The 16,366-nt window shown below is 55.9% G+C and overlaps 1 protein-coding gene across 1 annotated transcript; it reads right to left on the reverse strand.

The window, feature by feature from the left end:
- Positions 1-1,009: 1,009 nt before the first annotated feature.
- Positions 1,010-15,245, reverse strand: CIMIP2C (ciliary microtubule inner protein 2C). The gene is made up of 4 exons (XM_069493829.1): positions 15,172-15,245; positions 3,230-3,488; positions 2,672-2,784; positions 1,010-1,154 (listed from the first exon to the last, which is right to left on the reverse strand). The coding sequence occupies exons 1-4, from the start codon at positions 15,243-15,245 to the stop codon at positions 1,010-1,012; spliced, it is 591 nt and encodes a 196-aa protein (XP_069349930.1).
- Positions 15,246-16,366: the final 1,121 nt, after the last annotated feature.

Here is a 16,366-nt window from a genome sequence, read left to right on the forward strand (position 1 = left end):
GGTACACACCTGGCCTCAGGTCCCCATCCCAGATCCTGTCTACCAAGGAGCTGTCACCCACATGCTGCCCCTGCCCCAGCAGGCAGGAGCCTTCGGGAGGTGGGGAGCAGTAGCCTGGTGAGAGCAGACACTCCAGACCCTCCAAGGCCACCCCAGGCGTGTGGCCTAGGCACCCACGCCCAGTGCCCACTTCTGGTCTGGAGTGGCTTAGTCCTGGGCCGTTTCCTCCCATCCACTTCCAAAAACAGCTGCAGGGTAGATGCCAGATCTACCTGTCCATGCCGGTCTGAGCAGAATGCAGGGGTGGCCGCTTCCCACAGCTTCTTCTCCCAGGTCCTCGTGATCCCAAGGGCTGTGTCATCCCTGTTCCTCCGTCTCCACATGGGCCACAGCAGGGTGTGTCATGCAAAGACCAGGGCTTGGGAGTCAGCAAGACCTGGGTTCCAATTCTTGCTACATCACATGCCAGCTGTGTGAGCTCGGGCAACTTCTCACCTTCTCTGAGCCTCAGTGTCTCTATTGGGAAAGCGGGACAACGGCGCCTCCCTCACGAGTTCCCGTGTGGACTGAGGGATGCCGGGCGGGCTCTGAGGGGAATGCCTTTCCATCTCACGGCCTGTGCAATCGTTCTGGGACCACCTGCCCCTCATTCTCGGACGTGGGTGATCGGGCTTCCTCGCTTACACCAGTGGAAGCAGTGGGAGCTCTCTGTACCTGAGTGACCTGCCACTAAGGCTTGGGAACTCCCCAGTTGCACCTGTCCCACCTTGGGGAGAAGGTGGGTGGACCCGCCAGGTAGCCAGACCCTGCTTTGCCTGGGCTCAAGTCCCTTGGGCTGAGCTTCCCGCAGGTCTTTAAGACACAATGCTGTGTGACCCTCGGGGATGCTTTCCTGCTGTGGCCACGTATCCCTGTGCCCAGAGGAGTGGTGTGTGGGATGGTCATGGCTCAAGATTTTATTCCAAGCAAGCCAACCTGCTGGGGGCCAAGGCTCTCAGGCCAGCGGGCCTCATGCTCTGAACTCAAAGTAGCAGTCTCTGCTCCGCCGCTCTTGTGGAGAGACCCTCTTCCCTGATGGGAAGGTCTGGTAGGTCTTCAGGTTCTCAGGGGACACTCTTAAAAGGTGCCACTTGTCCTTTGGGCTCAGCGGAGGCCTGGGGGTGAAGACAGGGTCAGTGTTACACAGTGCGCTGGAAAGGGAGGGTGACACATGCCCACTCCCCAGCCCACCTGCCCCTGCTGCTGCTCATCAGCTGGACACCTGACAAGTCCCCTGGATGTGAGATGATGACAGCCTGCATCTGTACAAGTGGTTCCAACTGAGGACACAGGCCTCAGATAGGCCCGATGGCTTGCAGCCCTAACTCCTGCCAGACGTGCACACACAAAAATGGACTTGGGTTGCTGTCTCCCTCTTGGCTTTGTTTTGAGGAGTAAGTAGGCAATGCTCATAAAGCCCTTAGCATAATGCCACACAAGGAGCAGACACTCAACCAGTGTGCCGGGAAATGGTGCCGGTGGTGCTGATGGGGCTGGAACTCCAGGAGGGGAGGGACTTGCGCCTGGCCCCAGAGCCCGTCATCGACGCTCCCACCCCCGACCACCTGGCTGGCCCTCTGCGCTGGGCATGAAGCTGTCGGCAGCAGTGCAGGCTGCTTGGCAATGTGGAGAAGGAACAGAGTTGGGGTGTCTGGGCTCCCCAAAGCTATGGGAGGGGCAGGTCATGGCCAGAGCAGTCTCAAGAGGAGACCTGTCCCCGGGAGAGGCCCATTCTGTCTCCAGGGACGGACTGGCTCAGAGCCACCCAAAGCACAAAGATGGCCAACCCCGAGTCCTGGAGTTACTGACAGGAGACGCCGGTTCCTTTCCAAGCCCAGCCCAGCCAGCCAGGCCACCCAGCGGAAGTCCCCCAGGAGATCACTGAGCCTCAGTTTCCCTATTTATAAATTGGGCCCGTCTGTCTCGCAGAGAGGAACTTTTAGAGGCAGTGAAGTCTGTCTCTTTAAAAACCATTAAACTTTATGGCAATGGACGCTGCTTTAGCAGTAACAAAGAGGCTGAGAAACCCAGATCTATCCACTGACCTCCTGGCACAAAGAGAGCCCTGGGCATCAGGAGGGAGACAGCACAGTAACCGCCTGCCTGGATCATCTGGCAGGGCGAGGTGGGCCTCCCCCAGGTAAAGGAGATCTCTCGGATAAAAGCAGCCAGGGGCGGGTAGTGAGGAACTTTCACATTTTTTTAGGTGGACAGTTGGACTTGCAAGATATTTTCAAGTCCCTAGGAGAACATTTCCGAGTCTTTTCAGTGTAGTTCCCATCCCGTCCGCCAGAGGGCAGAAGCTCCTTGCAGCAGCCGCACCGCGTTTGGACCAGTGTAACTGCAAGGCTGCGGATGCAGCGGAGCAGTCTGCAGATTCTGGCCAGCTCAGGGTTTGCTCCCAAGCTCCCAGTGCACCTGGCTGGGAAAGCGCTCTTCCTGACTTGCCCATTCCGTCTCCTGGCATCCCTCCTGAGGCTGCCCAACCCCTGGCCCCAGTGCTCTGTAACTGCCACACTGCATTGCAAGTTTTAGGGCAAGGCTGCTGACTCACTGCTCAGCCTGGCTGAGAGCCAGTGCCCCATGGACTGTACTTGTTGACTGCGTGGATGGAGGGAGGGCAGGCACTCACAGGTCGGTGGGGAGGGGGTACCGGTCCCGCTCTCTCACAGGCAGGACGAAGTAGGGGACCCGGGGCACCGTGCCCGTCTTGTCTCGATAGTACTTCCTGTGCTGCTGCACCATCTATGGCTCAACCAAAGAAGAGATGACAGGTTGTTAGTGTGTAGGAGTGACCTCAGGCAGCTATAGCCCGTGGTATGGGGCCTTTGCTCGTATGTGATTCATCCTGTGGGTGAATCTTAGGCCCTTTACTCAGCTAGAGGGTAAGCAGGGGTCGGCAGGCCAAGAGACTGTGTGGGGCAGAGGGGAGGGCAGGGGCACCCCCAGAGACCCCCAGCCCCACCTGCTGTTGGGGGAACAGGAGCAGAAGCCACTGAGGCCCCCGGGGGTGGGAGGAGATCAGGGAAGCAGAGTCCTGAGCCCTCCTCCCCACCCCTAGCCAAACTGGCCAGGTTCCCTGCCTGCTCAGGGGATCTGAAAATGCCAATCAAGACACTCTGGAGGGTGTGAGGTCTGCCCTGTCCCCGCCATCAGCCCCTCCCCTCGCAGGGCTGGCGGACAGGCTCACCTGGTAGAAGTGAGTGAGCCGGCGGGCGCGGTCGCTGTCCAGGTTGAAGCGGCTGTAGCTGGGCGTGCGCGGCGAGTGGTCCCCGGTGTGCAAGCGGTTGATGAGCACGAGGTCGGGGTTGGGGGAGAAGATGGTGGGGAAGTGGCCGCCTTTGCTGTGCTCCATGGCGGTGCTGCGGTGGTCCTGGAAGTACTTGAGGGTGGTGGTGCCGTAGGGGGAGCCGAAGGAGAAGGCCACACCAGGAACGTGGCCTCGGTACCTGCCGCGGCAGCGGGGCAGGGGAGACACAGATCACTGAAGGGCCCCAGGGCCAGCTCCAGAGAGACCCTTAAAAACAGAGGGTGAGGTTGGGGGCCTGGCGGTCAACTCTGGCCTTGAGAGCCTTGCTAAGGTGCACGGACCCACTCGGGTTTTGGGGAAGGCCGGTCTCTGCCTGGATGATCAGCTCTCCAGACCAGCGGCTTACGCAGGGGCCAGAACACGGGTGCCCCTCCGTCAGACTGCAAGAAATCACTCCCCCTCAGTGGGCCCCATTTACTCAGGGGCTGGCCTGAGATGTGGGGGCCTCGTCCAGCGCTGACATTCTGTGGTCATCTCCTTAAAGAGTAGAGAGCATGAGAAGAAGCTGTTGAGGACCCAGTCAATGAAACGTGACCGGTGCTAGGTTCCTTACAGCCGAGGCCTGGATTCCGAATGTTCTGCACAGCAATGGTGGCCTCCCCAGGTGCTGCTCAGATGGCCCGGAGACCTCAACCACGGCTCTGGAGCCCCGAGAGCCTCGCAAGGAGCTCCTCACCCTCTGCGACCAACGAGGTGCAGTGAAAGGGACAGAAGCATGTAAGCAGAGACATCGGTGACACAGGCACTCTCAAGATCCCTGGTGAAATGAGACTCACTCAGCCAAAGATTTGTTTGGGCAAAGCACGAAGAGAGTCAGGAACCCCCAAGGAGAACGGGCATCGGACTGCGGGCAACAGGAAAAGATCAAAGCTTTCCAATCAGCATGACCCTCGGCCCCCCTCACCCCTCAGCCTCCGAAATTGGGCCTCTGTCCCAGGGTGCCCTTGAAATCGCTCTTCACGAGGCCACCAGCACCCCTGCTGCCGCTACTCGGGGCACTGCTTATCTCGCTGTGGCGCCGGGCATCGCTGGCCTCTCCCACTGGGCTTGGTTTTTATTACACTGCCATTTTCTGTTGCTTTTCACCTACATCTCGTATGATCCCTTCTCAGTCGCTCACGATCCCCCTCCTCTGCCCACCTCTTAAGTGCTGGTCTCCTCTGGGGTCTGCCCTGAGCGATGGCCACCATGCCATGACCTTGACCACCACCTGCGTGCGGATGACCCTGGTGCCGGCTCCAGCCTGGGAGCTCTGTCCGAGCCTCAGACGCTGCACGCAGTTGCACGCAGACATCTCCCTGGATGCCTCCCGGCACGATCTCCCACTCCCACCTGCTCCGGCAGTCTGGTCCCGTCTCCGTGAAGAGCACTCCTGGCTGTCTAGGTCAAACGCTCGGACAACCCCCTGCCTCACATCCAATCGGTCACCAAGTCCTGTAGCTCCAGCTGCACCCTGGGAGCTCGGCCACAGCACCTCGTACCTGGGCTGTGGCCGTCACATCCTCCTAGCTCTCCCAACTGCACTCAGAACGCTGCCCCTCCAATCCATTCTCCACACTTCCAGCACACTGAGCTTCCAGAGTCGACTCCTTAGTGTGGCATTCAAGGCCACCCATGAGCTGGCCCTTGGCTACTGCTCTAGCCTCCTCAGCTGCCCGCACCCCAGGCCTGAAGAGCCACTGCAGCTGTCTAGATGCCACTGTACGCTCACTCTCTCTCCCTCTCTCCCTCCCCTTCCTAGGTCTTGCCCTGGGCCTTGCGCCTCAGTCTCCTCACCAACAGAATGGGTGCTGGCCCGGAATTAGACAGCGATGCACACTTTCCTTCTTGTCACCTTCAGCAAAAAGGCAAGAAAGCTAAGCAGAGTGACTGCGGACAGGCCTTGACAGACCTTCCCGTGCCCCTCGCCTCCACTGCCGGCAACAGTGAAGAGTCCTTCCCTGGCCCCTGGGCCCAGCCACCCCGCACAGCTGCGCCTTCCTGAGTCTCGCAGCTCGGGCTGTTGGCTGGGCCTGAGCAGCCGTGAGGCGGCGGAGCAGCCACAGGTGAGAGGCTGCACGGCCACCGCCAGCTGCACAGCTGCTCTTGGGCCTCACTGCTCACGCACCTGGACACCACGGACATGCGCCCTTGACACCATGACCCTGGCAGTCCTGACACGTCTCCACCTGCATCAGTGCCCTTCCTCCTGGCCCCCCGATCCCTGTGGAGGCCATTCCTCTTGACCTCGGCAGACGGCGGGGCTGGTGAGTGCCTTGTGTCCTCTCCCATGAGCCGTGTGGTCATCTTGGCCACTTCAGGACACAGAGTCCTCCTCTTTGCCAGGACACACCCTCTGGGTCTGCACCCCTCCCCTGTGGCCCCCAAGGCCTGGTCTCCTCGACCCATCTCTCCCTGTCTTGCTCAGCCTCTGTCCCTCCTCTCGGCTATCTTTAATGTCCCCTCCCCTCTTAGCTGCTTCCCCTCTGCCTGAGAATGAGCGTGAGCCTTTCCTGGACTGCAGGGTCCCCAGGACACCTTGCTGCATCTCACGGGCTGTCCTCCTCCTCCCACACGTCCTCAGCCCTCCAGGGGCTACTGCACCGTCTGCCTTTGTGTCCCAACCCTACGCCTTCCTTGGCCTCCCTTCAGTCTGACTTCGGACCCACCCCTTACACGTGACCTCTACTTCTAGGTGAAGGCGATATAAGGCCATCCAGCTGCCAAATCCCATGTCCTTGGCTCACGCTGTCTCTCTGCAGCATTTGCATCGAGGAGGAAACGTGTTTGGAAGGAAACCTAGAAGCAGAGCTCCTGAGATACTTTGTGCGGCAGATGACACTTAACAAAAATATAGATTCGACAAATCAAGACACCAAAGACAAATGACACGGACATGCTGCTTCCTCTGTCCTGAGAAGTCCTCCCACAGGCAGGGAGCTCCACACCAGGCCTGTCCCCAGGCCCCCTTGCTCTTCTTGTGCTTGGGAGGTGGAGGAACATCTGAGTGGTGAGTTGACAAGAAAAAACGGGGCTGCTTGCGGGCCGGCCCTCCTTCCTCCTCTGCCTTAGAAGCAAGGAAGCAGGTGTTGCCCTTCGTGCCTTGGGTCTTGGGGACAGACTGCTCAGGGGAGGAGAGCCTGCCCCAGCCCAGCCACCTCTCTCATTCTGAGAGTCAGGATCAGCCTCATTCCCCATTGGCAGCGCTTACTCTTTCATCTTACTTGGCAAGTGGTTCAGAACGTAGGGAATGAAAGACAGACCAGCCGTCAGGGGCTGCCGGACCCCAGCAAAGAAAGAAAGCTACAGAATGAAAACTAAAGATCGTCTGCGACATTGTGCAGGAAAAAAAGCGTGGCCTCAGAGTGTCACACCGGCCGAGTGGCCATTCAGGTGTAAAGACGGTCTCTCCTCGCATGAAAGAACTCAGGAAATGAAGCTCTTACAGGCTCTTCTTGAAAGTAGTGTTCAGTGACAAAACCCTGCCAGCCAAGAGCTGAGTCAAAAGGAAAACGCCAGCTCGGTAATGTAGAAGCGCTGTCGGAGTGAGCTCCCCACCTACCGAAGCCCAGAACCGGGAATAGCAACCAGGTGAGCGCCGGTTGCAGAACAGAATGTAAATGTTATAAAACCTGTCACACTACAGCTAATTTAGGCAGCCAAAATTGGGGGGTGGGTGGAGGGGAGATGGGAACACGCTTACTAAGAATCTCTTTAAATAGAGTCAGCCCAGCCCATGGCATCAAAAATTGAAACATGTCGTTAAAAAAAGATGCAACATAATGACTCTATGCCTAACCCTTCAGTGATTTTTTATCTCCTCCCTCTCTCTCTCTCTCTTCTTTAGAGGGATCTTTTAGGAACTAATATATCTTGTAAGGAATTGACATTTATCTAAAGTCTACCTTTTTTTTTTTTGAGACACAATCTCACTCTGTCACCCTGGCTAGAGTGCAACGACATCATCGTAGCTCACAGCAACCTCAAATTCCTGGCCTCGAGCAATCCTCTTGCCTCAGCCTCCCCAGTAGCTGGGAATACAGGCATGCACCACCACGCCCAGCTAATTTTTCTATTTTTAGTAGAGACGGGGTCTTGCTCTTGCTCAGGCTGGTCTCGAACTCCTGAGCTCAAGCAATCTTCCCACCTCGGCCTCCCAGAGTGCTAGGATTACAGGTGTGAGCCACCTCGCCAAACCTAAAGTCAACCATTTTACTTCAGTTTCTTCCCCTTCAGCTAAGCTCTAGTAAGAGTAAATTTCATGCTTTTCATTTAAAAATAGCAAATATGATCACATTTTTATAAAGTTGCCCTTGTCTATCTTATATCCATCCATCCATCCGAGCACCTCTCCGTCCATGCCATCTGAACATACACGTAGAGAGAAACTGGAGATAAAGTCCACCAAATGTTAGCCCTGGATAATTCTGGGGGTTTGGATTGGGGGTGATTTACTTGTTACTTTCTTCTTTGGACACATATCATTTTTTAAAAAGAGAATAAGATGGCAATAAATGTTAATTTATTGGGAACCTACCGTTTGCTGGCACCATGCTAGTGCTGGGAATACAAAGACCCTCCTTCCTCGAGCCCACCCTTCGCTCCGCATCTACTGAGTCACCAGGTGCACGTGCCAGCACCAGCATGGCACCGGCACATGCACAACCAGCTGCCACTCAAGTGGGACCATGGTCAAGGCCCTGGTGCTATTAAACACAGGAGGGAAGGCCCGTTCTGGGGAGAGGGGGAGGCGGGGAGGCACTGGCGGACTCCATGAGGAGTCTCCACTGGGGAGAAGCTCAGAGCAGGGCATGGACTCTGGGTGTGGCTCCTTCCTCAGCTCATCTTCCAGGTGTTGGGGTTGCCCCGGGGTTCTCTTCTCTCTTCAGGGACGCACTCCTCCCGGGGATCTCATCCATGATTTCCAACCCCTCCCATGCACTGATGGCGTCCAGATCTGGGTCTCCAGCCTCGACCATTCCCCTCGTAACAGATCCACACGCCCAGCTGCCCACACAGGGCCGCCAACACGCAGAGATCAGCACGACTGAAGCCATCCTCCTCCTCCTCCTGTGCACCCCTGCCCTGGCTAATATCACCCCGGCCACCCTTCACTGCTCCATGGCCCTGTGTCCGGAACTCCATGGCCCTGTGTCCTCCTTTCTCCATCACCCTCCACATCCAACCCCTCCCTAAGTCCTGTGTAGGCCCCTCCTCGGCCATCCATCCATCGCCCTCCTCCCTCTCACTGCCACCAGCCTCCCTCTTCAGCTGGACAATCCTGAATCCCCTTGCTGGTCTCCTAGAACAGTGTCGCCCCCTCCAGCCTGCCATCCGCACTGACCCCAGGGCGATCTCTCCCCCTGTCACTTCTCCAGCAGCGATTCTCACCGCCTCTGGGCCCCACACGCTCTCCAGGCCTCTGGGCCTGGGCACGGAGTCCTCTACCTGGAGTGCCCTTGCACCTGCTGCCTACCTGGGGGTGCCACTCACTTCTAAAGTGCTCCCTGTTGCCTGCCCTGACCGCGCCCTGTGGCTGGCACCTTCGCTCACTGTTCGGAGTATCATCCTTAAGTCCACACTCGGATCCACACCAACATCTCTCCTGCCCTGATGTGTGTTCTCCTTTATCCTGGGCACCTGGCACATGACGGCGCTCAATAAGTGTTCACAGAGGGAGGGAGAAGTCCAGAAACCCCGGGGGCACCACGTCCTGGAGGCTGTTGAAGAGGAGCCCGCCTCTGATCCGCAGAGCTGGAGCCGGCACGAAGCATCCCGCCCACAGGGGCGTTGGGCTCCTCGGAAGAAAGGAGCCATAGAAATGTGACGTGTTCTCGTGACTCTTCTCTCCGCCACCCCCAAGCTCTCTGCCATACTCCTCCTCTGCTCCCTGCTTTCCCACCTTCTCTGAATGCCAAGATATTTGCATCCCAATAGAATAGAAGCCCTCTCCTCCGCATCCTCCTGAGTTCTGCCTGGATTCCGTGCAGAGCTTGCTGTCAGGCAGGTGTGCGTGCATGTCCACATTATTTAGCACTCAGAGAGCACACCTTGGCGAGCCAGGTCTGTGTCCCTAGTACACCCCTGCATTTGTGTGCCTTGAGCACCACCCTATGTGGTAGAGAATTCTGCAGCCTTGTTTGGATTGGTCGTGGGGCAGGCCAGGGTGGAGAGGAACAGAGGGGAACGGCAAGTCTTGAAACAGGGTATAGGATAGTCCTGATAGCAGCATCTGCTGCATTGGCTGGTGCTACCACCTCCTCCTCAACCCCTTTGTCTCTCCTGACCCTGGGCCTTCATCCACCTGTCCCCCACACAAGCCAGGAGACAGTGCCAAGCCAGGCCTCGGAGCAATGGTCACATGTGGATTCTGAAGTCTACCGTGGGTTGCTGTGTGCACAGGGAGCAGTCCCTTCCCTGCCTCTAATAGCACGGCTTGGCCCCACAGCTAACATTAAGATTAATTACCATGAGCCATCGGGGAATCCCATGAGCAGCCTTATTAACTAATGAACTTGTTACTATTCAGCACGTCCCCATTCCACAGTGCATCCTCTTCTCCACAACTGCTCCTACCGAGGACACTTCTGACTAGACCCTTCCCCTGCGCAAGAACATTCATGGGCTCCCCGTTGCCTGTGGAATCAAGAACAAGCCAAGCCAGGCGCTTAAGGTCCTGCTCGCGGGCCTCTGGGAGAAGTCACTCCAGTCCTACCCACTTTCACACGCAGCTTCTCCACCCAGCCAGAGAGGCCATCAGCTGCTTTGAGACACATCTTGTGGGACCTCCACCCCGTGCCTTTCCTCAAGCCGCCCTTCTCCACCCCTTCGTGATCTTATCCACCCATCAAGGCCCATCTGGAATGCCCTCTTTTTCATGGAGCCTCTTCTGATCCAGCGCACAGACCTTGTCTGTCCCCTCCATTGAACTGTCTTTGCTCTTTGTATCTCTCTCATGTTCAAGTTCAGATTCCATTGTGTCATAATGACCTGACCCCTTTCTTTCTAAGTCTCCTAGGAAGAGAGGACTAAGTTTTACTCATGTCTGCATCCCTGGCATTCCCAGCACCCAGCAGATGCTCTGCAAATATTTGTTGAATTGGGTTGACAAATGGAGGCATATTTGTAAGGGCTGGTCTCTCTTCTGGAGAGAAGGAAGGTGCCTGTTACAAAGCCCAGTTCTCCAGGGACCCCTGACCCCCTGTCCTTAGTGGGGATCCTCAGTTCCTCAAGGTTGTGTGAGAGGCTTTAGTTACCTATAAAACTGCCCCAGCTTCCTAGAACAGCTCAGAGGTGAATTCCGGGGAGCAGATAGGGGACTGGACTTGGGCCAGAGGTCCTGGATGGGGATTCGAGGATGACATGGCTTATCAATCCTTAGGAAGAGAAGATACTGCAACAGAAATAGGCAGATCAATAGCCAGAGGCCCCCAAGTGCCCAAGGTCCTCTGAGAACCTGAGACCAGGTTGTCTCCTGGGAGTGGGAGGGAGGGGGTGGCCTGCAGGAGCAGGGCCCAGAGGCAGAAGGACAAGAGGGGATGTAGAATTTATTTTCTATTTCTATATTTTGGGCTTGAATCTGGGGCAATGCTCTGCCTCCTAGGCAGGGATGAGACCCAGCTGAGAGTGGCTGACTGCTGTGCCCTCAGCCAGACTCTCAGCCAGGAGGCAGGGTGTGGGGTGCCCAGGGCAATGGCACAGGTGGGAAGGCCCACCCTGGGGGCCCCCTCTTTCAAAGGCTCAGGAAACAGGCCCATATCTGCGGCTTATCAACAGTCCTCCATTGCAAGGGGCCTTAGAGATTCTCATTCACTGTCCTCATCCCTGGCCACACCTTAGAATCACCTGGGAGAATCAAAAACTGCCAATGGCCAGGCCCAGCCCAACCAACGACATCAGAATCTCCAGATGGGGCTGCACCTGGGTGTTTGTTAAAGCTCCCAGGAGATTCTAATACCAATGTCAGGGCACAGGGGTCTCTGGCATCCTCCTGGGCAGATGGCCTTTGTTTCATACTCCAGGTGGCACTGGCCTGTTTGGGGGCTGCATCTCCGATGCCAGGGCCTGGGTGGAAATGGAAAGGGTTTCGGAGATGCAATTGCCAAGCCCTCCTGCAGGCCGAGGCTGCGGGCCTGAGAAAGCCGCAGGGGCAAGCAGTGACGTGCCACAGGCAGCCTACACTGGCTTACACCAGCGAAAAGAAAGCTGATTGCTAAGTTTTGAGGACTTCTTCAAGTCTGTTGTTAAACAAGCCAGTATTAAAAATTAAATTATATAAAGTTGCCATTACATAAACTGTATTATCTACAAAGATGATATCATACTCAAAACTCATGACTTCCTGGTTGTTTTACTACATTTTACTATTGTCTGTACTGTTGAGGTTATTTGCACCTGTTGCATCCACAGGGGAAATGCTACATAAGGGTGTTCTGCTATGTGTCTCTTCCCAGCTCTGTCATTAGGGATGCGACGTTGACAGCTTGCAATCAGCTATGGCAGGAGTGTTCACACCACAGAGACAGGTCGATGTTACAAATCAAGGCTTTTTTCCTCCAGAGAACAGGTTGTTAAACATTTACCGGCACATCCCTCATTGAGCATGTCTCTTTACAGGGATTTTGAGGATGGGGACACAACCGCCCCTGTGGGACCACTCTCCTGACGATGGTGAGTATGGAATACACTGACTTTAGGGCTCTGAGGCCCAGCTCGGTGGCAGATATGGACGTAGCTGCCACTCCAGGCAGATGGAGGGAGGGGCTGGGGAGCAGATCCTCCTGCCCTCATTCCTGGTGAGAGCCGCTGGGCAGGAGCCACAGGCATCAGGCGCATAGCAGTCTGGGCACGAATGAACGCACAACGGCAGGCCAAGTGTTTGCACTGCAGGCCGGGTGGTGTGTGGCAGCCACCCAGGTCTGACCTGAGCAGGAGGCTCAGACTCCCACTGAGGCCAGTCTCATCCCTTCAAACACCTCGCAATCCCAGAGACCCTGGCGCAAGAGTTCCCACCCATGGCAGGGAAGGCACTCAGGCCAGGCACCTTTGGGACCTGGAGCAGCAAGGGACCAAATGGAGCACCCTGGCTAACTAGTCTGAAGACCAGCATCATTGCTGTTGTCTCCTGGTCCCCTTGTTGCCTAGAATCAGACATTGAACACAGTAGGGACCTAACTAGTGATGATAGTTAACAATTATCAGGTGCCAGGCTTTATGCACATTAACTAATTTAAGCTTCTAACCCACACACCATTATCATCCTTATTTAACAGGTAAGGTAAGTGAGGCAGAGAGTATAAATAAGTTGCCCAGGATAAGGAAGTGATGGGGCCAGGATTTAAACCCCGGTGGGCTGGCTCCACAGTCTAGCTCCTCCTGTCCACCCCATTCCCTTCCTGCAGTGTGAAAGGCCACTTGAGGGTTGGGGTACATATCGGGGTGAGCTGGGGTATTGAGATCACATAGCCTTGGCTTGACAACACACTTGCTGAATGAGCTTGGGAAAGCTGCTCACTCATCATCTGGGCTGTTGTGATGATTAAAAAAAAAGTTTGTAAAGGGTCCAGCACAGTGCCTGGCACAGAGCTGGCACTTAACACGGGGTTCATGGTGTAACCGCCAGGCATCAGGGACCTGGTTCCAGCCCAGCCCTACCGTCACCAGTGTGGGGCTCAGGCAAGTCCCCCCAGACCTCAGTGACCACATCCGGAACAGGAGGGGACTGAGGTCCTTCCCAGCATGAATAGTCTCTGCCTCTATGAATAAAGCTGGTAAGGGGTGTGATTTGAGTGTCAGAACAGACTAGCTGCGCTTTAAAATCCTGTGATTAATGTTTGAAAAGACGCACAAAAATAATAATTATCCAAGTGGTGGTGGGGAATCTTGGATTCTTTCATTAAGTTAACAAAATTGCCAAAGAAATAGTGTTTAGAAACATAAAATGACTCAATTCATTCCTCGATGAAGGGAATCTTTAAGGAGAGCACGTCCCTCCCAGAAAGATCCAGATGAGAAGGCAGCAGATACAGGCTCGACTGCTCAAACTAGCCCAGTCCAGGCTTGAGGCCTTATTCGTGATCTTGTTATCACCATTTCTAACCCAACCGCAGGCCAGGGTGCTCACGGGAACTGCACCAGGTGGCACGGAGAGAAAAGCAGCCTAGGGATCGCTCCTGAAACATGCAGCTCCCGCCCCAACCAGACAGAGTGGGGAAACGTGGGGACCCGTGGGGACCCGTGGGGGCAGGGTTTGCAGGAGCTCCAGGCCTCGCCCCACGGATGGGCAATGGTCCAGGAGTCAGACAATACAAAACGTTCCAACTGGAGACTGTGGCAAGCTCAAGAAAAAAATATCAATGTATAAAACCAAATCGCATGCTAGGCATTCAGAACACCACTGTCCAAGGCTGCAAAATGGATTCAAACTAAACCCCAGACTGGAAGCCCCTCAAGGACAGCCTCCACTTGTTTGTCTCTGTCTTCCTAGCATCTTAACACAACACCTGGCACATCCTAAGCACTCAACGTATCTTTATCAAATGTCTAAATGAATGAAAAAACAGGCAAATCCTGAGTCACCTTTTCTAACATGCCTGGCTTGGCTTCAAGAAACTGCTGTGATCTAGTAAATCAGATGTCTGATGGGAACAAACCAAGAGAGCTTTGAGCTCTCTCTAAGGCCAGAGAAAGGTCCTGTTCACAAACAGGCTGGGTTAAAACTATATCACCAGCCCTTGGTTGCTGCTATGTCCCCGTGCACATTGTCCAGAAATGATTTTAATGTTATAGCTCCTCAGTGTCTTGCCTATTCTGCTTCAAAACAATCCAAACTTTATACAAAATGTACCGTGAGGTCTTTTCTTCATTTTGCAGTCAGTTCCCTTGGCAGGAGAGAGAAATGTGGTTTCCTCACCCATTTGGAGACCTGTCTGCAGAGCTCTCAAGGCCTTCACTGCATTCATTCATTCCATTCACACTTGCTGAAACCGCAGTTTCCTTCTCAGCACCCAGCTGGTGCCCTCATACCCAGCTGACTGGTAGGAGAGAGAAGACAATCTTACACCCTGGAAGAGGAAGTTGGGAGTGGAAATACCAGACATTTTAGAAGAAAGGACCAAAGAGTGGGAGGGAACAGTCAGACTTGCATCTTAGATGTTTGGAGTTTGGAAACATCCAGAGAAAAGAAAGGTAGGAGCGACCCTACATTTGAAAACGCCACAAGCAAGGAAGCACTCAGCCCAGGTGGCTGGGATGCTTTCAAACTCAAAACTCTGGGAGGATAAAGTGAGGCCAGTGAAAGGTCCGACCACAAAGTCGGGTGAATAGTGCACCCTGTGCGCTCTATTAACCATTAACTGCTGCCCATCCCGCCTTGCCAGATTCCTCGAGCAAGAGCCCACTGGTCTCCTTCCCTCCTTCAACCAACGCATACTAATCTTGCCATCTTGCCCGAATCCTGGGTGCCCGCCTGTGCTGGGGACGGTAAGGGACTGCACCTTTCTCGCGCACTGCCCGCATTCTCTGCGTGTGCTCCAGGCTGGGGCTCCTCCAAGCACCAACCCCACACCGTGGCTCCACGTCCTCCCATCCCCGGCCGCATCCACGAGAGGTCCCGTTATCCGTTATCCAGGGCTGGTTGGGCCCCGCTCACCAGGGACCGACTTCCTAAGAAGGGAATCCGCAGGGACCCCGCGGGCGCCCGCCCACTGCCAGCTCTGAGGGTGCAAACCTCAAAGCGCAGGGCAGCAGAATGGACGACAGAGCGGGGCGCTTGCGGGGGAGGAGCGGATTCCCAGGCCCTGATCGTCAGGTTCCGGTGGGGCCGGGGTGCGCCGCGGCCTTACCCGGGCATGAGGCTGGGGGGCACGTAGGCGGCGTTGAACTCGGTCAGTAGGGTGCCCTTGCTGCGGGAGGCCATGGTGGGCGCGGTGAGCGCGCGACCAGCCCGGGCGCAGTGGCTCCGCGCCCCGCGGTAAACAGCCCGCGGGTCACCCGGGCAACGGGGCGCCTGGCAACGCAAGCTGCCCCAGAGCGGTCCTCGCGTTCCAGGGCACTCTGCCCTCCCTGGAGCAGTCCCGCAGTGCGCTCCCAGAGATGCCGCCACATCTCCACGTGCTCTGCTGTGTGACCCTGCACGTCGCCGCGTGAGGGCTCAGCCCTCTGCTCTCCCACTGCCGCGAGGTGGAAACTGGGTGGAGACGCCTGGCTGGATCCGTCCTCCAGTGATGTGGTCCTGGCCTCAGAGGCCACGCAGAAAGCAGCTGCTCCATTGCGGCTCAGGCCCCGGCAACTGAGGTGGCCCCAGGAGCCATCTCTCCCCAAGGCTGCAACCGCTGTCCAGTTCCACGGGGACTCTGGGAAGGCCCCGCTCAGCGTGGTTGCCTAGAACGCTCTGTAATTTAACCTGTGTTGGGAGGAGGTGCATTTTTCCTGTTAACCTCTCCCTAGGAACCTCCTTGCCACCTCATCTTGCCCCTCAAACTACTCCACAAGAGTACTTTTATAAGGGACAAAAAAAAAGTCTGAGTGTGTGATTTACATCTGTCCCCAATTCTGCGGTTAATTTTGGCCCTAAAATTTGCAGGGTTGGTCTTTGCCCCAGAGAGGAAACCTCCCAGGTGCCCACATGAGGTCTGCTGTGTAATATCTCTCTCCCCATGTGACTGTTTGGGCCTCCACCTGCTGGTTTCCCCAGTGACCCTCACACCAGCCTTGGCCGCATGCAAGACAGGGCCAGGGCCTTTGGTTTTTCATTGGGGGCTGAGGGTGGTGGGGACAGGTTCCAGGGAGCCTCGGTCTCAGGGACTTGGGTCCAGATCCTGCCTCCTGCCTCCCTCTGCAGCCGTCTGGTATGTTAAAAGGGCGCTGAGGTTTCCCTGTATCTCCCTCTCACTTCTTCCCCTCGATTGTCAGAGGGAGAGAAGTGTTACCTTCACACGTTGACTCTGCGAACAGCAGCTGAGGAAGACCACAGACACTAATGAGTTCACAGGATGCTGTTGCGACTAGAATTCTCCAAAGACTTTCTCTGACAGATGA

This window comes from Eulemur rufifrons, chromosome 19, assembly GCF_041146395.1.
Source record: "Eulemur rufifrons isolate Redbay chromosome 19, OSU_ERuf_1, whole genome shotgun sequence".
NCBI classification, from domain to species: Eukaryota; Metazoa; Chordata; class Mammalia; order Primates; family Lemuridae; genus Eulemur; species Eulemur rufifrons.